The sequence below is a fragment of the Pelmatolapia mariae genome, linkage group LG1, assembly GCF_036321145.2.
Source record: "Pelmatolapia mariae isolate MD_Pm_ZW linkage group LG1, Pm_UMD_F_2, whole genome shotgun sequence".
NCBI classification, from domain to species: Eukaryota; Metazoa; Chordata; class Actinopteri; order Cichliformes; family Cichlidae; genus Pelmatolapia; species Pelmatolapia mariae.
In genome coordinates this window covers 20,566,157-20,591,934 of record NC_086227.1, presented here as the reverse complement: position 1 = coordinate 20,591,934, position 25,778 = coordinate 20,566,157, and the positions used below count along the sequence as shown (strand labels likewise).

General features: G+C 38.7%; 2 protein-coding genes across 4 annotated transcripts in view; one reads left to right on the top strand and one right to left on the bottom strand.

The window, feature by feature from the left end:
• The first annotated feature begins 856 nt into the window (after positions 1 to 856).
• Positions 857 to 5,344, top strand: ric3a (RIC3 acetylcholine receptor chaperone a). Its single transcript, XM_063495050.1, has 6 exons — positions 857 to 1,085; positions 3,141 to 3,358; positions 3,479 to 3,554; positions 3,816 to 3,912; positions 4,083 to 4,240; positions 4,404 to 5,344. Exons 1-6 carry the CDS (start codon positions 968 to 970, stop codon positions 5,186 to 5,188), a joined length of 1,452 nt encoding a protein of 483 aa, XP_063351120.1. The 5' UTR covers positions 857 to 967; the 3' UTR covers positions 5,189 to 5,344.
• Positions 5,345 to 6,914: 1,570 nt separating this feature from the next.
• tub (TUB bipartite transcription factor) overlaps positions 6,915 to 25,778 on the bottom strand; it is a 60,732-nt gene continuing 41,868 nt past the window's right edge. For 2 of the 3 annotated variants that reach the window (XM_063475163.2, XM_063475180.1), the window contains exons 3-12: positions 23,069 to 23,231; positions 20,383 to 20,520; positions 18,110 to 18,265; positions 16,869 to 16,990; positions 14,962 to 15,153; positions 14,671 to 14,783; positions 11,471 to 11,585; positions 10,581 to 10,679; positions 10,281 to 10,452; positions 6,915 to 9,356 (exon numbers count right to left, since the gene is read on the bottom strand). In XM_063475163.2, coding sequence (XP_063331233.1) covers positions 9,223 to 9,356; positions 10,281 to 10,452; positions 10,581 to 10,679; positions 11,471 to 11,585; positions 14,671 to 14,783; positions 14,962 to 15,153; positions 16,869 to 16,990; positions 18,110 to 18,265; positions 20,383 to 20,520; positions 23,069 to 23,231 — 1,404 coding nt within the window. In that variant the 3' untranslated portion in view covers positions 6,915 to 9,222. The remainder of the gene's footprint in view (positions 9,357 to 10,280; positions 10,453 to 10,580; positions 10,680 to 11,470; positions 11,586 to 14,670; positions 14,784 to 14,961; positions 15,154 to 16,868; positions 16,991 to 18,109; positions 18,266 to 20,382; positions 20,521 to 23,068; positions 23,232 to 25,778) is intronic. The other variant, XM_063475172.1, reaches the window with a different exon arrangement.

The window sequence follows — 25,778 nt, the reverse complement described above, 5'->3', positions numbered from 1 at the left end:
CTGTTTGTAATCCAGTGCTGCCTGAGGGCCCAAAAATCACAAGGACAGAGATTTCTCCAGATTCTCTGAATCTTTTGATGATGATATGTAGGCCTAATATAAATGATGAGATTAAATCTTCACAATGAGAAACATTATTCTAAATTGTCATAATTTGTAGACACAGGTTTTTGAAGATTGATGAACCTCTGCTCATCTTTACTCCTGAGAAATTCTCTAAAATGCTGTTTTCACACCCAATCATGTTACTGACTTGTTGCCAGTGAACATAACTGGTTGTAAAATGTTCCCCCTGTAGTTACATTTCCAGCCTTTCATTTCTCCCTTTCCCAACTTTTTCAAGATGTGTTGCTGCTATTAAATTATTTAAAAAATTGAATATTTGTCACGAAATACTAAAATGCCTCACTTTAAACATTTGATATGTTTTCTATGTTCTGCTGTGAAATCATTCTGATTTGACTTCTTGGGAATTGGAACTGTAGTTTCCTGATATTCCTCAATTAGAAAAGCACTGATTGGACTCTCACTATACCACCAACAATAAGCAATGACATACTGTGTTTTCTTACCTTAAATCAGGTATTTTTTTTTGTTATTAGTTTAGTAGGATGCAGATCTGAAACCTAGATGATGTGATGATGTTCCAGTCTGTCAGTTTATGAGATCTGGGCCTATGTTTGAACGCTGTAGGTGAAGATACTCATATATAGTCAACAATAACAACAACAATAACAATATTAATATTAATGAGAATAATAATAATAATAATAATAGGGGGGTTGTATTCAGTCTCTGGAGAATTTCAACCCATCTGCTGCTCACTTTTTCAAACAGCACTTGAATGCAGCTGCTCTAATCTGGTCTAATCTGGGCAGCAGCATCACCAGATGAGCAATAACATCTGTGGATACCAGCTTTCCCGTTCAAGTGAAATTAACGCGTTGCTGTCATTTTCTGGAACAAAATGTCGATAACAACTTGCCAGAAGGTTACTCTTATATCATGCTCTGTTCTCTGCGTTTCTCTCTTTCTGCCCAGGATGCTTTTGCCCAGAGCGAAACAGGAGATGGGGCAGCCTGAGGGTAAGACGGCTTATCAGATCATCATCCATCCCCATCCTGCTCCATCTCCAGTGTTTTTTGTGTCAGTGCTGCTGTTGTTAATGCCAGCTGTTACTCAGTACAGACCATGCCAGGCACAGAGGCTATCCTTCATAGTCCACACAAGTTTGCTGAAATCTTACACTGTACAATGAGTTTAAAAAAAAAACTGCATTCACCATATTTTGAAGAACAAATAATTTGGTTGTTAAAATGCATTTGAATCAGTTTGACCATTTATCTAAATCTGAAACAAGTGATGTGTTTTTGTACATTTCATATCATGCTAAGCATGAGCTGCTGTGTTTACAGACACAGGTGTGCATTGACTCTAACAGACAGCACCTTTTCAAAACTTCTCATTGAGCAGTTAAAAAACATTCACAAGAAACACAGTATGTGACTTATTTGTTATTTGACTTTAGCCTGATATCAATTTCACACAGTCACGAGCACACACCCAGAGGTGCTGTCAAAATGGATCAGTCATCACAGCAGGGGCATCTTATCAGATATAAACTGGTAGTGATTTCATACTAGACCATAAACAACTGGAATTTTCAAATCTAATAAGCGGAAAATTGGTGACCTTATATGAAATGTGAACATACTACAGTCAAAAATAGAAAGCTACTGTGGATTGCACGTTATTCTTAGATATTATTTATATGAGGAATGAGCCATTTAGAGAACAAGGAATGTGGTTAGTGATTTAGTTTTAGACATTAGGGCACACTTTGCTTTGCTTTTCTTACACATTTTCACAGCCTAATAACTACAACTTGCTTTAGGTTCACTGAATGTCTTCAGCTAAAAGCAGCAATGGGTGGTTACAAAATTTACCCAAACAGTAACCAATGCTGGCCAACAAACAACCCAAGGAGACTAAATATTTCAAAATGTTCCCAGGCAGATATTGACATGGCAGTTTTCCAGACTACTCTCTGTGCTGTGTTTCGCGTAACTGAGCCAATTTATGCCTGCTAGCAACCACTGACTGTATAAAACAGTACAGTCTGTGCTAGCACACGAATATAAAGCTGCAAACTTTCCACACAGTTTCTTACCTTAATACTCCAAACAGAGACCCTCTCTCTTCTTTACAGCCACATTTAAATGTGCCCAGTGTTAGGGGACGGAAACATTTAGCTGTTTGCTGTTTTTCAGTGTGTTGTGGCCAGTTTTCACCTCTGACAGGTGAGACCAGAGCATGCTAACATCCTCATTCTCTTGCAACCAGATGTGCGTGTGTGCGCGCGCGTGTGTGTGTACCTTCTCACTTTGCAATTTTTTTTTCAGCAGGCCGATTTTAACCAGCGTCCCAGTCACATCTTCCACTTGTAGTGCTAGTTAACTCCCAGATGGGAGCAGCAACGAGCTTGATTTGACATAAATGCTGAAACATGTTGAGCATAAGCATCAGCAGGTCTGTGTTCCTGCACAGAGGAGTGTCAAAATGATCGAAATAGGCTTCTAAAAAACCAATAACTATAAATAAAAACAAATCCAAATGTAGGCATTTCATTTTACCCAGGGCTTTCCTGACTGCTTTGACCTTCTTATGTTTTTGACATTGTTCTCAAATATTGATCTGATCCCCATGAATCTCTTCACTTTATTTGTTACAAATTGGATCTCTTTTATGAATAATAGTTAATATAGAGGAAAAAGTGTTCCCAACTGGGCTGGATCATCCAGTGGGCATCATAGGAATGTGTCCATGGGTCCATGCACAGTTAGGGGCCAATCTAAGAGGCATTAGACATTATCATTATAAAACACTGAAATGTTCTGGCTGCTTCATCTGATTACTAAAGAAAAAAAGAACAAAGCCTAACTATGAAAAAAAAAGACATATTTTATGGATAAATGTTATCAAATTAATCCAGAGAATGATAGCATTTAAATAATCGTTAAGTAAAACCTAATTAAAGATACTAAAAGTTTAATGGCTGAGGATACATTCCCCGTGATATGTTTTCGGGGGGAAATTGCTTTATTGATTCTTATTAATTGAATGAAAGACTATTTTTGCAGTTGGACCTGGGTTCTACCCTCCCGCCATGCACAAGCTATCAGTGCCAGAAGACCCAGAACAGTGGGATGTGGACCCTTCATTTTCAATGACACACAGTTTGGAGGCAATGGCAAAAGTAAAAGGCATCAGACGAGGCAAAAAGTACAACCTGATGGCTCAAGTGATACCCTTATATGGCTTTGGGATCCTTCTTTACATCCTTTATATTATACATAAGGTAATTTTAATTTCTACAGCTTCTATATACTATTTGTTATTAACTTCATGCAGAGCTATAGTATGGTAAATGTAACTGTATACTCAATTAATCTAATTATAATCATGTTTATGTTCACAGCTGACATGTAGGGGGAAGGCTAATAAACCAGGGAAGAACTCTGCAGTAACCGTGGGAACCAGGAAGAACACAATAAGTAAGTACTATGAGAAATGTAAAATCATTTTCTTCTCGTGTAACTTCGAACACTTTTTTCTGATACCTTTAACAAGCTGACATTAATACAATTTACCACACCAAAGGTACAAAAGATGCTATAGTGAAAGGAATTCAAGCTACGGTATAGGCCATTTTAAGATTGAGGGGGGTACGTTTTTTTGACGTGTACAAGTATGCATTGTGTTTAGTGCATTATATTTTAACATCAAAACAATGTTGTCCCATGTAAATTGTGTAGTCACTGCTAATGAGCTTGCCAGGCTGCAGGAGAGACTGCTCCAAACTGAAGAGATGATGGAGAGGATTGTGTCCAGGAGGAACAATAGTTCTGGGAGGTGAGACTTATTTATTCATTTATTTTTATCTGCTTGTGTTTTACTTCCAGTAGCACCACAACAACAAAGAAACTGTGATGAATTAACTAAGTAAAGATAAATAAAGTATTAGAGTATAGAGTGATATACTCAGGCAGGGCTAATTTACCTCACTCTGTGCTGCTCTCTAGTGGTAGACGAAGGAGGAGTAAAACCACCACGTCGAAGAAAGAGGAGAAATTACTCAGGCAGCTGAGACAGATCACACAGCTTATTCAAGAGAGCCGATTGGAGGGAGCCTCCCCAGAGATGGAGGCCGAGGAGGTCCCATACGGTGCAGACTGGGAAGGTGCATCTGAAATGTCGAACTGCTCACATTTTTTGCACAATTTGCATTTGCTCAATTTGTTACAGCCGTGAAATGAAGTGCATTTTAAATTTGAGATCAAATTAAATCTCTATCAAATCCTCACAATAAAAATCTGATGAAGTCTCTTTGAACACCAATGCAGGTTACCCAGAGGAGACCTACCCAGAGTATGATGAACCCTGCCCCAGACGTGGGTTTAAGATGGTTAAACTAGAGGAACCCCCCACACAGCCCACCGCTGAGGCCCTAGCAGAGAGGATGGAGCAAGAGGAGGAAGAGGTTATGGCAAGGAAACTTTCCATTGTGCGAGAGGAAGAGGAAGATGAAGATGAAGAAGATGATGAGGAGGAGGACACAGAAGCACAAGATGATGAGGATGAAGATGAAGAGGAAGAAGAGGAGGGAATAGAAGAAGTTATGGGAGTAGAGGAAGACATAGATGAGGAAGAGGATGAGGAGGAGGAGGAGGAGGCAGAGAAAAGGCAGTTGCTCCGTCCTCCATCATCCCAGCTGGGTCCCGAAAGAACGACGACAAGAATTGGTTTGGAGGTGAAGAAAGAGCTGCAGTGTAATAATAGCGGGAAGAAGCAAATCAGCTTCAGTGAACACAAGGATGTCTTCCACTACCCTAAAGAGGACACTTACGAGGATGGGGAAGAGGACAAGGAAGATCAGATGGAGGAGGAGGACGAGGACACAGAAGTGGAAGAAGAGGAGGAAGCTGATGAAGATGACCCAGTGATGGAGGCAGAGAGCCTGCAGTTCAGCTGTGATGGCAGTTCAAACCCAGAGGAGGAAGCAGAGGAGGATATAGAAGGGAATTTTTTAATGTCAGCAAATGTGGAGGGAGAGGGTCGAATCCATGCAGACACACCCAAGGAAGTCAGGGTGAGCGGCCTGAGGATGCGGAACAGGAGGGAGACATAAGGACTTTTCCTGCTTCTGAAATGCGTTTGAAAACAGACAGTGAACTCAGACTTGTGTTGCTATTACTTCCTTATATGTTTAAACCATAAAATCCAAACTAAACAGAGGCATGCAGTGATGTTCTTAAGTGATACTTTTGTACAAATAAAAGTTTCCTTTTACCACAAGCACCTCAGATGACTGCAGTGCATTTTGTTTTCTATTTACATTCACATTTCCAGAACAATTACACCCCTATGAAACATTTAAAGGGGATAATGGTACTTTTTCATTCAGAATTTCACGGTTTCGTCTTTTAAAACCTATTCAGTGCATTTGCAATATGATAAACGCTACACTCAATGTGTTAACCTGTTATAATTTTAAAAGCCATCCACATCCACAGTGTTCACCCTCACAGCTGTTTTCACTTCTTTGCCTGATTAAACCACTTTTTAGGTCAGCGGAGATCCGTATAACAGTGCTCGCCCAAATGTTCAGTCAGTCAGGTTAATTTAATCATCTGTGTGGGTGTGAAAAGCCTTTAATTTAAAGAACTGAAGGGCAAGTCTCCAGACACTGATGTCAATTAAATCTTGATCTTGGCACCTGAAACATTTTGTTTCACACAGTGTGAAGCTTTCTGTCTAAGTGTGTGTTTAGTTTCCACTGCATGTAGATATATTTCCAGAATGAGAATGTGCTTAATGACAAACATGGAGACGCACAAGATGACAATGGGTCCAAGTATCATCCTGATACTAACAGCAGTCAGGGTGTCGTTACCTAGTCTGTAGAGGTCTGTCCATCCCTCCATGGATATGCCTCCCCAGACCATCACTGACGCACCACCAAACCAGTCATGCTGAATGATGCTACAGACATAATTACAGGCAGAACCAGGCTCGAAAAGGGGCAGCCAGCTGCCGTGACCTGTTGGTGATGAGGGGGAAAAGAGAGCAAAGCACACAAAGATTGAGTACATGATACATGATACATACATGATTTTACGATGTTTTATTTGTATTGACTGCACCTGTTTATGGATATTTGGGTCACTCTACTTTTCAGTTCCATCAGTAAAAATGCTAAATTTGGGGATTTTTTCTTAAAACAACTTTGTTAACATAAACTTCAAAAGACAATATTGCAGGAAATCTCAGCAAGTATTTGGGGTTTTTAATGTTTTTACTAATGTTTTTAATGATTTACAACGAAATATTTGGTGTGTACTCAGAGGTTTTCTGGTTAGAGTATCTAATCCAGGTTGATTAGAATAAAAGTTGGTCCAATAAAGCGAGATCATTAGAAGAAACTCAACATGATTTATTGATATACACAATTCAGTTATGCTATTTGGCGATTAGACTCCGATTGCCCTTTACAGCAAAATTAATGAAAGATGAGCAGTGCGACTTAAGGTATGCAGAGCGAAAGCTGAAGACAGCAAGCAGAAAGATGATTGGACGACAACGTTTTACGGCACAGGAAGGTGGGAGTGATGTAATGAATAGCAGTCAAACACCTGAGGAAGCAGACAGATGAGTGAATGCAGACCTTCCTTTTAGAACTTACGCATGAGCTTTATCACACACCTGGATTTGTAACCAGAAAAGTAAAGTACAGTAACAGTGTTTATTTCTTTTTTGTAGTAAAGACACATGACCATGTTCTATGATCGCTGTACCAACTTCTGAAACATCTGGATTCTTGAGGAAACAGAAAGCATATTTTGGAGTATTTTTATGTCATTTTATTTATTTTTTTTCATGAACAAAGGACTGTGTACCACCACAGTAAATTGTACACCATTTACTGTACATTACAATGACAGCACTAAAAACAAAGTGACAGAACCTCTGGCTCTTGGACACATGTATGAAAAGCAGACTTTACAGCAAGAGTATCAACAATTTTAAAATAGAAATTTGAAATAGTTAGAACACAGTTGAGTACAAGAATAGCACATTTGATAAAGATTTGCTCAGAACCCACAGTAACAATAGTGGAGATTGTTCGTCACCTCCATTCAGCATTTTTTTTTTTTTAATGGTCGTAAAATACAAAATACCGTCATATATTTGAGAAAGGATACTGCCCCATAAGGAGCAAGAGGAATAATAGTTTGAGTAAAAATATGAACAGCAATAAACTAGGTGATATAGAAACTTACTGCCAGTGGGATGAGGAATGTATCATACTCCATCTCAGTGAAGCACAGAGCTAATTTAATACATAAAGCAAAAGATGGAAGATGCATCGAAGCTATGGTAGTTTCACATTGTACGAGTATGTCTGTTGGCAGTAAGTCAATTTCTGTTCGGTACATTTTCCAAGCAGAGATCAGAAGATACCAGCACAACGTTAGTGTCACGGCTGGGCAGCCGGTGTGTTTAAGGTATGGACCCAAAAAGCGGACGTGAGAGAACTGAACTAAAGTTAAACAAAAGGCGAGCCTTTATTTGGGCTGATACAAGAATCAAAAGCGAGAGGAGGACTACATGAACATAAATAAAGAAAAAACTCAACTCGACAGCTAAGACTATAAGTTTGACTAAGACTAACATGGGGGAACATAGGCAGACGAGCTGACAATGAACAGTAAGAGACAAAAGACTTAAATATGCACATGAGGTGATGAGGGGAAGTGGAGACACGTGAGGAAACAGCTGACAAGAATAAACATAATGATGCCACAGGAAAATGTAAACCTAAATACAACGGACATGGAAATGAGATTTTCAAAATAAACAGAAAACATGACGAGACGCAGACATGACAACATGAAGGACTAAAACGAAGGTGTCAGAAAACAAGGGGAATCTACTAAACAATGAACAATAACAGCAACCTAGCATAATAGAAATTAACTAGATAAGCTAAACTAGAACATAAATGAATAACAAAATACAGTGAAACTAAAAACACTGAGCCAGGACCGTGACACTTAGGCCCGAGTACCTCAGATATCTGCTATATATCTGCTGCCTGATTTACAGTATTATGTAAATAAATAGCCATCTATTTAGTGCAACATGTTCTTAAATCTTAAGATGCACACTTTGGAATATTATCTTCTGAATGTTGTGCAACCCCAGGCATTGTTTTTCAGTCGAAATGAACTTTAATTAAAGAAAAATAATTCTAAGTAGCTACAGAGAAATCCTCTCGGTGTATGTGAGGAAAGCAAAAAACGCAAAGACCAATTCAAGCTCAGCTCAATTTACGGCCAAGATGTAACACTGGAATTAGTCTTCAAAGGCACAATAAAGTATGTACAGCTATAGCTCATCCACCACAGACTTCAAAGTAAAGTGCACCATCATCCTATACATTCACGTATATGACACTGTGACACAATATTGTATATGATACACAGCACTGTGTAACATGCCTTTCCCCTTTTCAAACCTCTAATTTTTTTTTTTTTTACTGTGGATACAAGTGATCTTCCTATCATGACATTTAATGTGCTTGCAGTTCCGTGGAGCGATTACAGCAGAATTTGTTGCAAATGACAGCAGAGAACATAAAATGAGCAGGTAATAAATATGTCAATAAAATAAATACATTGTGACGTGCATGTTATTATTAATTCAGTAAGTATATAAGCAGTATCCATGCTCGAGGAAGCGTGTGACTTTGTGTTGGTAGACTACATAAACCCAGTCAACTTTTTTTTTAAACTTACTGATGCATAACGGTTAGTTATAGTTTACAGATAAAGAAATGTTAAATTACTAGAACTACTACATAAAGAAACATATTTATAATGCCATTGCAGTACAAAATGACTATAGTTATCAAAACAAATGAATCTGATTTGGAAAGTGGATTACTCTTTGTGCTTGTTTTCTTCCACTGACAAACACCATCCTGAGGTCCCACCCCACCCCCACACACATACGTACACATAATTTAAGTCCCATAAAGCATTTCAGGATACGTGGGACTTCCAAGGTAACGAGTGATCTCAAATCAGCCCCAGTGATACATAAGCAGCCCTTGTTGAGACAACAGGAGGAGTAGTTATCCACTGAACTTCAGGCTGGAGTCTATTCACACGCTAACTTGCTGTCAAAGCTGGAGAGGGCAATGGCAAAGGCTTGCAGGGCACACATTGGGTAGTTATAGTCCATGGTGAACACATCCTCTGCCACACGGCCAAACTGCATCACAATATAGTCAGCTGCAGAGGGAAAAACAAGTGGGAAACAGATTATGTCTAAGCTGATTTGAAACATTTCCCCTTTTTACTGTGTTTCAAAACCCATAAGTACCTATTTCTTTACGGCAATATTAATACGCATAACTGACAAAATAAACTGTATGATGTAAAGCATAGTGTAAAATAATCTGCCCCTCAGCAACAGTTCTACAACCTTTCTGTAGTTTATCTTTGGCTGCTTTTTCACTCATTTTCAATCCAGTTTTTGTTTCTTTCTTTGGAACTATGAAAAAAGCCAAATATAACACAGTTTGATGGGCAAAAAATTGTATTTTAAGCCAGCAAGTGAAGCAGTGTGGGATCATCTCAACAGAGAACAGAACAAAAGGCATCCAACATTCAAAGAAGAGCTTTGAGAGTCCTTCAAGAACCCTGGAGAACTATTCCTGAACACTCCTGAAAGAAATTACAAGGAAGCTTGCCAAAGAGACTTCCGGCTGTGTTAAAGAACACAGGTGGTCATAAGAAATATCCCAATATTAATTTTCAAACTTGTTGAAATTATAAAGACTCTACTTTTGCTTATATCTTGTTTGTCCATGCAAATTTGCACATTTTTTAGTCAATAACTGCACACATTTTCCATTTTTACTTGCAAGATGTAAAAAATGAGGGGAGTTTTTCACCATTCCGTGTACAGAGCCAAAAACATGAAGAAATGTTATATTTGTTATATTTATAAAGTTATTTTCTAAATCTGTCTGACAAGTACCTATATGTAACAAGTTAAAAACAATACTGTCTAATTTAATAGCATCCACAGTATCAGGTTATGTGGCTGTCTCAAACAGTCACTGGGTAAAACAAGATTATAAAACAGGAACAGACCTTTGTCTTTAGCCTTTGTTAAATATTTAGAAATGTTATGTGTGGACGAAAGCTTACGGTCATTGTCGTGAATAATTTGGAAATTCTTAACGGAAGCCTGAGTGACTCTGCCGTGGAAGTTGAGCACGTAGGACTGTGTGTCATCATTCCACACAGGCGTCTTGTTGTGAAGTTCAATCACGCTCTCTGTGTTCTTGTTCTGCCACCTGGCCAGCAGTGACTCATGATCCTGTAATGAAGAAGAATACAAAAGCCTTGGACATGGACACCATATGTATCGGATCGATTAAATAAGTATTAGAAGAGCCTGAACTGGTCAGAGCAGCTGCGACTACTGAGAAATTGGGCAACACATACATTTCGTGGCCGAATAGACACTCTCTCGTGGTCCATGTTCATTCCAGGAATGATGACACTCATTTTTCGAGGCCCTTTAAATCCTAAGACATTGGTTTCCTACATTTAAAAAAAAGAATTAAAAAAGATAAACAGATCACCTCTCAATGCCCTTTCTTAAACAAATGTTATCCTAAGGTGGATTACTGAATGTTATTTCTGGATGCAGTTATATAAAGCTGTACTTTTCAAAGCCTTAGCTTTAGCTAATATTTGTCGTTTTGCTCACTGCCATCATAGGACGACCGGCTGACGTCCATGTTATTTCATTTTTGAGCTATTTTTAAACCATAACCTGGCAAACCTTTTAAATGTATCTCATTTAGTTAACCTTTATTTAACCATGACGCTCTTTTACAAGGGAGACATGGCCACATCTCAATTTTAAACACTGCATCCGAATTTTTGCAGTACGTTGTACTGTCATGTGTAAGGTTGTTGTGGTAGGTTTTTCAGATCATATAAGTACATTTCTCATGAAAACAGATAATGAGTTACTATGCTGACAGTTAAGATATTTGCTAACTATGGCTATTTTAATTTCCTGTTTATGTAGCTACTTATAGCTTGAATCACAGCTTGTGCTGCAAATAAAGGATGCACAGTGGTTGTCTGCTGCCAGGGCTTAGGACAGGGAGGACAGAGCTGCTCCATTCACAATTCTGCTGCAACTTTTTTTCCATTTCTGCCTAATGCAGTTTTAAACAGGTTACTGGAAAAATGCATTATTTTAAATAAATAGTATTAGAGCATATTTATAACAAAATCTAGATAATAATAATGCTGTATCTTTTCAGCAACGTGAAAACACAAGTATAGTCAAGTATATTCTAGCATTTTGATAAACTCACATAGCAAATGGCTGCTAGCTCTTGACGCAAGTTGCTAGCTTCGAGGCTGGTGGTGCTCTTCATAGGGTTCAGACCGTTGTCATATACAGTGAACTTAGTTCCCATGAGGTTTGATCTGCAAACAAAACATAACACATTAAGTAATGTAATGACTGTTTACAACAAACACCGGCGGTGAGGCTCAAACTACCTGTGTAAACTAGCAGTTTTGCTATAATCTGGCAAGTTTACATGTTATATTTTTCATAATACTTATGTCCATTAACATGCGCTATCCTTGCTAGATATATATAAAAAAAACAAATAACTAGAAATAACAGGTATCCAGGTGTAATTACATAATGAAAACAGATTGTATGGTTTGACGCTTGAGTTTTGAAATATGACCTGAGCTCCTTTGCAACAACTAATTGTCACTGGTGTAAAACTTGTGTTTTTGTGTTCTCCCTGGAGTATAACTCCCTTTATCATCTCATTTAGTTTTAACTGAAACCACACCTTACAAAATGAATCATGTTGTATTCAGTAAGACTTAAGCTAGCGAATGAGATCATAAAATCGTCAAGAAAGTGTTCACAGATAAAATCATAAGTGGAGTGATTTTTCCAGAGCCTTCTACATACTGTCTGTGGATAGAAACTGAAAGGGAAATAAAAGCAGAGTACAGAGTTTGCAAATCACTGCATGCTTTTGACTTCATGCCCCTCTAAATATAATTGTGTTCCACTCGAGTTAGTCCTTGTTGGCTTATGGCTCAGCAGTGATTGATAGACTGGATTTTGGCAGGTGGGTGGTCCAATCTAAATCCTGACAGACAAGGCAAGTGGCTAGTGCTCTGTCTTTAAGTGAATTCTTACATCAGGTGAACACTGGCCGAAAAGTTGACAAATTGCGACATACAACATCCTTTGACTCGATCCCAGCGAGAGCACCTTTGCTTAACTTCATACCACCTTCTCCCTCCCTACCCCACTCGATCTTTTTTTCCTCATACCACATTTACTTTCATATTTTGCACTCGCTTTTCGCTTAGCAACCTTTTTCTATAAAATGAGAAATTAGAAAACATATCTCGCTGTACTGTAGCGCTGATGTTTGATGCATTGTGCTGTTCAATCAATCATTAATTAGTTCTTACAGTTTTTAGACTGTCAGTCATTAGTTCTTAATAGCCATTAATGCACTGCACACCAGTAAATGGCAATAAAAACAGAATCTGTAGGAAAATTTGGCCAACTATACTTAATTCCAGCTATGAAATAACCATTTATCTAATATTGGAGAGCAACATTTGCATTACTCGGTTATACTCATACAGGGTATTTTAAACAACTTTGACTTGACACCTACTTGTGTGGTGTAGGTGGTGCCATTCAGAAATTGTTCTTAAAAGCCACATGTTTAGCCGTCTCATTTAGATATCTCATTTAGGCCAAGGACTGATGAAAGGTCACTGTTCGTTCCAATTTAGACCGCCATCATTCAAGCAGGACAGTGCAAAGCTTTGAGCGGTACATCGACCAGTGGTCCAAAGACTAAAAGGTTGCACAGGCCCATATTTGATTAAACTCTAGAGGGGCTTCCATGGAGCCTTGAAGCTGTTTCTAATGATTATGTCAATCATGTTTTGTTTTGTTTTGTTTTAAATACCATTAGATTAAATGAGAAATAGTAATGCCAGCACAAAAGTTGAATAAGAAATCCAACACTTAGCATAATTACTCAGAATATGTATTCTGATCTGGATGAAATTATTCATCAGTTAAAGTCTTGCACTTCTTTACTTGACAACATCCCCAACAAACTCTTCAAATCTGTGTCTCGTTGTTATACAAATCATATTATCAATAGCTCTCTCCAGACTGGAATTTTCCCTGTTTCTCTCAGATGTGCTGTAATCACACTGCTACTCAACGAGAACAACTTAGAGTCATTGGTAATGAATAATTATAGAGGCATTTCTAATCTTTCATTCCTCAAAATATTAAAAAAAAAATGTTTACAAACAACCGGATGAATACCTTTCAAATCACAGCATTTATTATAAGTACCAATCAGGGTTCAGATCTAATCATAGCACAGAAGCAGCTCCTGCTAAAGTCATCAATGACCTGCAGATCAACAGTGACTCACAGAGAGTTGCAGTTTTACTTCTGCTTGATCTCACTGCTGCTTTTGACACTGTTGATCGTGACATTTTAATTTAAAGGCTGAATGACTCAGTTGGTTTACCAGGTCGAGCTCTTGATTTGCTCTCATCGTACCTAAAGAGGATATAGATGTTATGTTCTTTCTTGGTACTATCATAAAGAATCATAATATTATCTTGAAATTCTTATACAGATGATACATAGTTGTACCCATCATCATCAATTTATTATCCCTTCCTCTGAAGCACAATGAGCGAGTCAGAAACCTTGGCAACATTTTGGACAGTGATCTCAGGTTTAATAAAAGCATCAATAAGGTTAGTAAGAACTGCTTTTCTTATGTTAGAAAAGTTAGAAGATTCTTATCTCAAAGTGAAATTGGTCCATGCTTTCATAGAAATTAGTTTAGATTATTGTGGCGCTCCATTTGCAGGACTCTCACAAATAATCAGTAGACCGACTCTCATCTTACTCAAAATGCAGCAACAGAGTCCTTACAGGTACGCACAAATTTGACCATGCAGTGTTGAAGTCACTTCATAGACTCCCAGTGCAATACAGAATTACCTTTAAAAGCTTTTTATTAGTTCATAAAGCTCTTAGTAGTTTGGCCCCTTGAGTACATCTCTGACTTGCTCACTGTTTATAACCCAGTCAGACCTCTCAGGTCATCAGGTCCAGAATTTTTAAATGTTCAGATGCAAGTATGCTGAGGGAGCATTCGGTTACTGTGGTCCTGTTCTTTGGAACAAGCTGCCTGCTTACCCGAGATCAGTTATATCTGTGCAAACATTCAGAAACAGACTCAAAACCTTTTTGTTCACACAGACCTACACTCAATAGCTGTGCGTGTTTTTTAAAGATTTATTTTGCTATTTTCACTACCTTAAGGTATGGTACCTTTTTTAATGCATTTCTTTCTTCTGTGTTAAACACATTGACTTTAGATATAATGAAATGTGCCATATAGATTAACATTGCCAATGCCATATCTAATTCCTAATGTAAGCTGCTAAAGTGTTTAATACAACAAAGCCACTGAGGACTTACCTCAGTTTGCCAATAAAACTCTCTCCACCTCGAGACAGATCAGTTGGATCAATGGAGATGAGGTAATTTGATGTTTTACTCTTTTTCCTCTTTCTCCCAGCTAACAGGAACACCTGTTACCAAACCATATTGTCAAACACCTACAGACAATCAACATGGTTTGATACCACAAAGCTGCATTATTTGAATATATAACTTAGATTAGAGTCCAGATGTTAACAACTTACTGTAAAAAATTCCCTGACAGATATCTTGTGTAATATGTTTTTAAACCTTAAAGACTCGTCTCACCTTCTTGCCATCCTCTCTCTCCAGGTGGAGATAGTAGGTCGGATACATGCCTCTGTCCATGCCCTTTTTGTCCCTGGTGATTCTGCACTTCACTCTGACCCCCTGTGGTGCTGGGCGCAGAGAAAACTCCTCAAGGTCATCAACATCAATGGCAGGTTCACTGACTGGTGGAGTGGGTGCTGAGGCCACCTCCTGTAGGATCAAATATGGCAAGAGCCCTCGTGAAATGGTGGACTGATGAGCATTAAAGCAGAGTAATGAGTCTGAAAATCAAATTGTCCACTGGGATTAAGAATGAGCACACTGTGTCTAAAATAAGGACCTGAAGCAGAGACAGAACATTGAAATGACTGAAAAAATTAGAGTGGAAAGAAGAGCAAAGAGAAATTATGTTATCAAAAGGGGAAAGAGACAGCAAAAGGCTGGGAAGTCCATAACTGTGCGTTACATTCTGTGCCTTTCTATCTAGTTATACTTTTACTGCATTCGCAGTGTGTTTGCACTTAAAAAGGAAGTCATTGCCAATCAGACGCTTTCCAGATGGTATTACATAGTGAATCAACATCTAATGCTACTGTTCAGTTTTGACTAGACCCCCAACACCACTGGCTGAAATGTCGGTCCAAAACATGACAGAGTTGTCCCCTCTCTCCTGAACTCCTCCATATATGCTGCAGATGCAAATTTATATTTTTCACTCCATAAGACATTTTGCCACTGATACTCAGTACAATTCTTGTGTACTTTGGGATACCTCAACCTTTTCTCCTTGTTTCCCTTCCTTAAGAATGGCTTCTTGAAAGCCACATATCCACTGAGACCATTTCTGATGACGGTTCAGTGAACAGAAGACGGATCAACTAAAGGGCCAGATGTATCTCTGTCCTGTGACATGCCTTTTCTGTTTCCCCCCCTATATTTCAAAGACATGACATTTCAGAATTGGATCTTTGCTAAGTTGTCTTTTATGTGTGAATACAACACTGGTTAATCCCTTGAGTTTTATGCTTGAATGATTCATAGGTCAGTCTTAAATGGCTCAGTAAAAAAGGAAAAAAAGGACTCTGATAATGGTCAGGTACAAGAACTGTACAGAACATTAGCAAAAAGCAGTTAATATCCAAAGAAAAGCTGAAAAGCTAGGGCACTATGGCCCAATACCACGTTAAAAACAAAAAAACTAGAAACTCTGGCTTCTTGGAAGCAAAGACTACAAAAAATGAAGGGTGGCTCAAAACTTTTGTACTTTGGCTACTTTCTTACGAGTGGGCATCCAGCAAAATGCTCGCTGAGGTAAGAAAACAACTGAGGAACAATCATAGGTTTAAAGGAATCACTTGAGCTGGTTAACATTTCTGTCATTGAGTCTTCCTCAAGCAAATTGAAGTTGTATGGGTCCTCCCCAAAAACATGACAGCATCTGCATCCACAAGACTAGTAAGAAGCAGAGTACAATGTGTGGTCCTAGAAAAACATGGAAAAACTAAACCTGTTTCTGAAACCTGTTTTCTAAAACTACTTTTATTGCACCATGTTCATTCACTCTTGAGCTGCTGTAACATGAATCAAATGGCTGAATTGCCACCTCAGCATGCAATCAAGTTCTATAGAGTCTTGCTAATAACCTACTAATTGTATTCAGGTGTGGTACAACAGGGACACAAGGAAAAGTTGCAGCAGACCGGCCCTCAGGGATTGGAGTTTGAGACCCCTGGCATATGGGAAATACTTAATTTGTTTTAAATTAAGCTATAATTGTCTGCAACTCTACTTTCAGCTGGGAAACTATCCAAACTGGTGATAAAATAGCATATTTTTGTTTTTTATTAGCTACTGTCAAAAGGTGCTCGGTGCTGCGCAAAAAGACATGCAGAGAGTACAAATTCATGCTGTGAAATTAATTTTACCTTGCATGACTTTTTACTAGTGGCAGAGCCTGGTCTTGTGTTGCTGTTGAGCTGTGAAGAACTGGAGCTAATTTCATCATCATCATCCTCCTCTTCATCAAAATTCATGCTGCTCGATATACCTTCACAGGAAGGATGGAAAGAAGGAACGAGAGGAAGAAAAAAAACAAAAGAAAGAAATTAAATTGGAAAACGAGGCCTCGAACAGGAACACATAATAGGAACAGAAAAAATAGATAGAAAGAAAAAGACCAATACTGATCCAGGTGTCAGACCTTTTGGAATTTTTATGTATTTAATCTGAGTACTATGAGGTTATGTTCGCTGTGATGACAGGTCTGTATATTATCTGCCGTCTACTCGGTTCTGATGTTACAGTGACTACATTTATCATTGCAAATGTACTGCAGCCAACAAAAACATAACATAAAATATAACAGTATATAATGTTACTTATTTAGTGCTAACAATACTGTGGCTAAATACCAGACTTTAAACTGATCCACTTGTGGCTGCATTTTACGTGGCTTATCTGGTGTGTGTTTACTGATTACAGTCTCATTTAATGAGCGATTTTGTTGTAGTTTTTGGCACATAAAACTTGCTGAAAATGTATCTTACTTAAAACATTGTGATGTCTTAAAAGAAGAAAGCATAGAGTTCATGCTGGGACGGCTAAAACAACATTGCCATTCTTGCCACTTAAAATAATCTTTTTATTTACTTTTAATTTTGCAAAGTTAAACCCAATTAAGCACCTGAACTCTAACCCTCATCACTCAACTCCCTCTCTATTTGCTACCCAGTACACTGTGATGAAAAACTGTCATAATGGATCAAGGAAGCACGTGCACTATTACAACTCTCTCCACTACACTTTTGCATCAGTGCATTTGATTGTAAATTACAGTTCACATACCGGTCAACGTAGTCAAAAAATTCCCTTTGCTGCTCACCACATATAGATTATACAGTTTTGTGTTTATTATGTATGGAACAATTAATGTGTGTTAGCGCTGAGTGTTTACAGTACAAATAATTATATTATTTTTCATTCAGACGCTGGATTTTAAAATGGCCTATTTATTTGGAGTTGTGTGTTTTTTAACATGAGTCAGTGTTTTTCATCCTCCCACCAACACAACGCAGCAGCAGACCAGAACGCCGTGGGTGTAAATAAGGACTTGTGGTTGTGCTATTGCAGATGCAGTGGCAGAAGCTTTCTTGAGCGCTGTCAGTACCTTTTTTGAGCATGGTCACGCGAAGATCCTGTTTACTCTGAGACTGAGTGCAGCTCATCACAGGCTCTGCCTCGGCCTCCTCTGAGGTGGGGTGACCCACTGTCAGGATCTGGATCTGACTGTCATCCTGCTGGGAAGCCAGGCCATCGATCGCTGCTGAGTCAAAATCCCAAAAAAGAAAAACAAACTCTTTCAGAATGACTCACTTTTTTTCCACTATCAGTATTTCATGCTGTCGTAAGATTCAAGTCTAAATGAACCACTGCAAAGTACAACAAGGGCAGATCGTTCAGCAACAATTTGTGCATTAATCACATAGTCAACTAGCCTGAGTAAATCTGATAACATTCCCATTTCTCCACTTTTGGGCATTTTGTTTTATGTAATTGTTTTGCTCTGTGTCTTCAATATTCAATCAACTTCTAAAGTGTGCATTCAGGCAAAAAGAACACTTCTCCACTTGTCCTATGAAAAAAAAAATTTAAAAAAGAAAAGAAGAGAAAAAATTGCATAGAGTTTGCAGGCATTCAGATTTACAGCTCTATTAAGGTCCCGCCACTGCATTTAAATCATGTTGTGGTCTGGACTTTGACTGGACCACTGCAGCACCTTAATTCTTTTCTTCTGTTGCATGAACTCATTTTGGGTGTAAGTTTTGGCTGCTGGACAGATGACCTCACATTTGACTCTAGAAAACCTTATACACAGAAATTCACGGTCAACTAAATGACTGCAAGGTGTCCAAATCTCCCCTCCACTGCTGTGCTGCCAGTTGTTATGAGGTGTTTTTGCCGATATACTGTATTCATTTTCTCCAAACATCATGCTGTACATAATAACCAAACATCATCACTTTGCCCTCATCTGTTCAAAGGACAGTGCCCCATTCTATTGTCTTATAGTATTTTTTCAGATGCAAACTTAAGCCATGTTGTCATGTTCTGCTTTCCCCTAGCAACCCTTCCAAACAAGTCATGCTTTTTCAGACTTTTTCTGACTGTCGTGAACTTGAACATTTTTTTTATTTTGTCCAAGAAGAGCACAGTTTGACCTTGGGGTGAAACTTCTAGGAAGTCTACTCAGGGAAGAGGATGGCATTATGCTAACACACATCCGGAAGCTCCAGACTAACTGCAAAAAATGTTGGTTTTAGAAAAATGTTCACACTTGCTGATGATGAATTAATCAAATGCATTTGATTAGCAGCACCTTAAGGGTGTACATAGCTGCATAACATCCTGTCACAGCTGTCATTTTGATGCGACTGCATATTCTACTGAGTATATATATATATATATATATATATATATATATATATATATAATTAACATGCTGCTTTAACAAAATTAGGTCAGTCTTATCTTTTGATTTCTTGTTCAGTCCCCTGTCTTTCTTTTCCTTCAGAGATATGCGTGTAAAAATCAAGAATTCTATTTTTATTTTATAAAAGTATGTAAAGGGCTGCATTTTCATATCTTCATTATCTAAACTGAAAATGAACAACCTCTGATCTTCCTAGAGCTCATTTTCTAATGACTGCATCATTTCTGCTTATGCTTTCACGAATCAGAGCACGAGACAGAAGAAGAAGTGAGACAGATCAATCAGTGGTGAATTTGGCACTACTGGCCTGGATAATATTTTACCACAGTTGAATCCAATTCACTTTCCTGGGACAAAGTCATTCCAAAGGCAAGCATCTGCTGTATTGCAGTATATCAGATGCCAAATGTCTCCAAAGTCAGATATTGTTGATCAAGCTATGTTTTTTTTTGGCAAACACCTTAACTATTATATTTCATTGTGCTGAGTCTGCAATAACACACATTGAAGGTTGAACGGCATGGAAGTATAAGGGAAACAATGACAGCAATGTAGCTGTAGTTCAAACACATTTCTTTTTTAATCTTCTAATGTAGGTCTTCATTTGTGGTGTGTCAGTCTGTCATACATCATCACAGACACTGAGCTCTGACGACTTTGGCACCATGGCAGGGGCTAAGAGGGCAGCCGCATTTCACTCAGTTGTGCTGTTGCCAGCTGTGGCTCAAAAAAATCAGTGGGGAAACCTTATCTGAGGATGGCATACAGAGCTTGGATAGACTGTTGAAGCTGCTGGATAGTAAGGATTTTGGATCCTCTCTTTTTCACACACGGGACCGCTTCTAAAAGCTGATTATTTGGTCTTTAAAAATGGATGTGCAAAGCCCAAGAACAATATGTTTATCCATTTTTCACACAGTTTAATTAACCATTTCAACCAGCACACTGACCTTTGTGTTTCCCCTTCCTCTCCTTCTTTTCACTGCCTGTCTGTGGAGTGGAACTGGCTGATGCTTTGCCCTTTTTGGCTGAGCGTGGTGGCTGTGGATCCGACATCACCTTCACCTCTTCCTGTTCAGCTTCTTGCACTGAACACAGGAATGAACACGACTGAAGCACATGATGGGTTATAATAAATATGTCTTTCACATTAAACATTACGTTACGTTTTAGTGTAATACACAATACCATTTAAAAGTATTTGCCCCTTTTAGATTTATTTTTTAATATAAACATAACCTGAGTAAATACAAAATGCCATTTTTAAATGAGGATTTACTTTATTAAAGTGAAAAATGCTATCCAAACCTACCTGACCCAATGCAAAAAAAAGTTATTTGACCCCTAAAACTAATACCTGGCTGTGCCACACTTGACAGCAAGAACTGCAACAAAGCATTTGTTATAACTGAAAACAAGTTGTTCACATCAATGTGAAGGAATATGAAGCAATCCTTTCTACAGAATTGTTTAAATTGAAATGGGCCACTTATTTAAAATGAGTGGCCTGTTTAAGGTACCTCCAAAGCATCCCAATCAACTTTCAAGCCATGAAAAAACCTTCATCTGGTTTTTTTAGTCAGTCAGAGGTGGACTTGCCGATGTGTTTTTGGGTCATTTTTGTGGTGCACTAGAACTATGCCATAGAATAAGAAATCAGGAAGGTGGAAAACACTTTTTCACAGCAACCTATTGCAATAAAAATGTTCAATTTTTAACAAATACAGTAAGTGACTGTAAGATCAATTTTTTACTCAATGTGGGACTAATACTGGGCTGTATTAACCTCTAGCTAAAATCACTGCAGGTTTACAGTCCAGAGTTTCCAACTTAGAAAAAGTGTGGAGCTAACTGTGAACGAAGGCTAGAATGTTTTTATTCATTTTCCCGTAGCATTGTTATGGCTTATTATTCTCTTTTTTTGCATCAGAATAAAAGGATATTGCAGAGGAACATCTTTCTCTTCTCTCTACAGGAAATTTGACAGTTCTTGGCCTTAATCCCAGAAACTGTCCCTCAAAAAATAATTAAATAAATAAAAATGCTCTGCCTGGCCTCTGTGTGTAAATAAGAAGACTTCGGCGGCCCCAGATATAACAAATGGTTATGTCTATAACTTCTGTTCCCTGAAGGAGAGTAACTAGGTACAACATATAAAGTGTTGCATAATAACTTTATTTATATAGCACTTTTCAAAACATCAAGTTACAAGTGCTTCACAGTTCGAATAAAAGCTGCACACTGATGATACGTGTACATGAATGAAATGAAGGGGAACGGATAAAGGAAACCCTAACCTATAAAAATGAGTTTCAGCATTCGCTTAAAACAAATAACAGAGTCAGCCAAACTGATTGACTTCAGAATGGTGTTCCACAGTTTGGGCGCTACAACCTCAAAAGCATGATCACCTCTGGTTTTAAAATCAGGCACTAGTTAGATGATCGGAGAGGCTGGATGCATTCGTCATGGTCATCCCTCAGTTTAATAGCTGCTCTTCAGTGAGCCAGGCAAAGGGCAACCTTGTGTTGTACCTTGTTCCTCTTAACATATCTACTCATTCTCTTTCAGTCAGTTTACTCAGTACAACACACACAGCATGGGACATATGTACATACATAAATATACATTAATCAGAGGACAAGTCGGACAATCAGCACCTTAGTGCTTAACGAGCGACTGAAGGGGATGTAACGTCCAAATGATAGACAGACCGGATGATGGACCAACTAGCTGCAGCACAAAAATTAATTTAAAAATGTATTAATTTAAAAAGGGCCCATAAGGTTGCTATTCCTCTGGTGGAATCCCGTGCACCTTTGGTGACAAAACGCACAGGCTTTGGTTTCAGTAAACATTCTTATAGCATGGACAATCCCCACTGTCCCCTGGGGACAGTAGTGAACAGAAGATTTCTGCTTTACTTGCTTTGGTTTTGGTTACTCATACCAAAATCCAAAGCAAAATTACTGCACAAGAAAACTCAAAATTAGTGCTCCGTGGACAGCCTATGCACCAACTGACCAGTGGAGGCTAACACAATCAGGTACAGTTAAGCTAACTTCAAGCCACAGACAGCAGAGCTAACTAGCAGTAGCTAGCTAGCCCGACTCAGCAGAGGTTTTCTTGGCATGGTAAAGAACGTAAGAAATGAAGGGTGACGACAGCGTGTATGTGTACAGCCCCACGTGCACCTATGTCATCACAAGTCATGTGCCTTAAAGCAGTGAATAGAAGGGGTCTTCATCCAAGACTTGCAGCGGTGTGATATCCCACATTACATGTGTAGTACTTCGAATCGACTGAAAGGGAACACAGTTTTTGCTCCTGTGTGGTTTGATTTGCAGCACTGCAGTAGATGTTGCAGTGTGTTGTATTCCTTCTACATGATGTCTTATTTAAAGCTGTAAATTTTACAGCTATGCAACACTAATCATTTAAAAAATGGTTTCATGTCTGGTTTATAGTTCTAATTGGGATGCCAGGAAGAACAAATACTCTTTATAAATAAAAAAGACTTATTAAACAAACAGTGTGACTTCTTTATTTCTTCAGCTGATGTTTTTCTTTAATTCTCTGTTTAAGCTTTCTGAATCAACACAGCCAGAGAGGAGTGCAGAGGAGCGCAAGCTTTACCATGGTAGATAGTGCTGCTGTTGCTGCTGAGGTAGGATTCCACCAGTGGAGCCTGTTCCTCACTTTGCTTGGTCCGACGGGTCCGTGATCTCCCATCCACATTAGACTGGACCATCAGGGGCTCTTGCCTCTTCTTCTTCTGCTTCTGTTCAAGGAGTGCTCGCTGACATTTCAAGCAAATGGAAAAATAAAGGTAGAGTTTCAATAAATAGAAAAAGTCATTATCTTTACTGATCTTCACTGAAGTAATGACATTAGAGACCAAATGCCGCCATGTTTATCTCGACTGAGTACCAGCATGCCATGTCTGAAAGTGATAGATAATCGTTTCAGTAGAAGATTATAATTTGCAATTCATTATTAAATTGGTGTCAGGAAAAAAGAAAAAAGAACCTCTCTGAAGGCAAAAAGCAGGAATGATATGTTTAGTCAGTCCATCATGGTCTCAATGTGTTTGCGTCATCATTAGTAGTGAAATTTAACAATGCGCCATTTCAATTCATTAGCTTTCATTTTCTTTCCCTGCTTTCCGCCATTTTCCCTGCTGAGCGTCATCTTTCTTTTTTTTTTTACCAGTTACTTCCGTTCACTTTACCCTCATTCATTTAATAAGCACCACCACAAGGAGTCATTAAGTAGTGATTTCAATTGGCGAGGGAAATCCATTTAGAGTAGGCACATAGACATATCAATATTGGCGCCAGTGATTCAGTAAGAGCTATTATTGCTATATCGAATTTGTAGTGAGATAATTTATCTGAATTTCAGGAGCTGGACCACAACTCCAAACACTCCTCTTCCGGCCATACGTCTATAAATGTCTACTTGTGCCACACATCCATTTGTTCTCATTTCTGCGACCCACCCTCCCTCTGCTTTTTCTCTGGTTGTCAACCTCATTCGAAGTCATCAGAGATATGCCAGGCCTGGGAGCTCGATGAGGCCTTCCTCAAACCGCCTAGCCTGTTGCTTCATAAACAAAAACATTTGCCATCGACATTTAAAGTTGAGGTCCTTGCTACTGAAATATAAATCAAAATTACCTCAGTTGGCGGTTTTGTAAAGCTTCAGCTGCTGATTAAGAGCACCACAAAGACAGAAATATATAACTTTATTCCCTTTTACAGTACTTGGCAGATATGACAGAGATTATAAAAGAGCATAGAAAGATCTGTGCTGGACGTCTAACAATGTGCTGCCTAAATCGGTACGACCAGAGGCTGAATAAAGCTATTCATTTGGCCCAACTGTCAGCTTTATGCAAGTCTTCAAACCAGAGCTCATCAAATATTAAAAAGGTTTCTATTAGTGGAAACTTCAGACTGCAGAGCAGTGGAGCACTGTGTCCTGCAAAGCTCACTTCTTTTCCAAGACACTGGTGGTTAAGCTAGCAGAGACATTTTACACAGTGAATTTATTTAATGATTAATGGTCTCACCTGTGGATAAAGCACTTAACAAACTTTAGTATAAAAGGTTTGAAAGACACAATATTGTGCATGCTTCTATCTCTTCCCCTAATATGTCCCCAGCATGCCAGATTTTTCTTTTTTTTCTCATGTAGTGCACAGCAGGTTATAGTTCACTTTAGGTGACTTCAAAATTGCTGAAAATTACTGAAATACAGGCAGACCTTAGGTGCTCTATTCCCATATCGAAGCAATCTGACATCACGCAGACTTTTTTCACCTTTCTTAAATCGTGTGTCTGTCCTCAAAGGAGTGTTGCGTATTCCTTATGCGGCGGGTTCTGCTTGTTAACTACACGTTTCTGCTCGTTATCCACGATGAGATCTGTTTGAACTCTGCTTTACAACCACCTATGAGAAATTAGTTTCTACAGATAAAAGCATGGCCGTGCCAAGGCTTCACTAGTGTCAGTCATTGTAATCGCTACATGGGGAAAGCAGAGAGGCGAAACAACACCACACCACTGATTCAGATGTGCAGATGATACCTGGGTCAAAATCTAAACTTAAGAAGAAGCCATTGCAGAATTATCAGTTCACTGTGACTGCAATATGAAGTTCACAGGGGAGGATGTCAGGTAAAACAAATTGCTTATTTTAGTTCATATTTTTTATTGTTTACCTAAAACCTACACACACAGACCAGTACCTACGCTTGGACTCCCACAGTTCCCTAGAACTGGAGAGGCACAGGGAACAAAGGAGCACAGACGTCTGAAGAAAGCACTTAAAACCTGTGGCTATCCCATCTGGACCTTCATTAAGTCAAAGAACATCAAGTCAAAGAGATTTATGGAAAAACAACACAACAACATCAAAAAAAAAAGAAGAAGAAAAAAGCAGGCATAACAACATTGTCATTCTGCTTGTGGCTAGAGTGTTTGAGAAACTTAAAAGGCTTTTCTCCCAACTGAAGTTCCTGAGACACACGCCTAGAGGATAAAACACTTAAACACAACCTGAGCAACCTTATATATGCAGCCTAATGCGGCAAAGGGTGCACAGAAGTATATACAGTGAACACCTGCATCAAAAGGATTGGGGGCACGCTACTGAGAGCAGCAATGTACACAATTTGGACAGCCATGGTTTGAGAGAGGAGAGGAAAAAAGCCACCTGTGTTAAAGTGGAAATACCATCTCTAAACAGGAAATGTGATTTACAACAACGCCTGTCAGCAAATTACGAAACAGTCCTGGCACGCTCCCCACACACGGTTTTGCCTTCATTCACACAGTTATTT

Bases quoted from the DNA above. Each gene is read 5' to 3' on its own strand.
- ric3a (XM_063495050.1), top strand. From the start codon at position 968: ATGTCGATAACAACTTGCCAGAAGGTTACTCTTATATCATGCTCTGTT. The intron at 1,086-3,140 runs GTAAGACGGCTT...CTATTTTTGCAG, and splicing joins GGAGATGGGGCAGCCTGAGG to TTGGACCTGGGTTCTACCCT. The intron at 3,555-3,815 runs GTAAGTACTATG...TAAATTGTGTAG, and splicing joins AACCAGGAAGAACACAATAA to TCACTGCTAATGAGCTTGCC.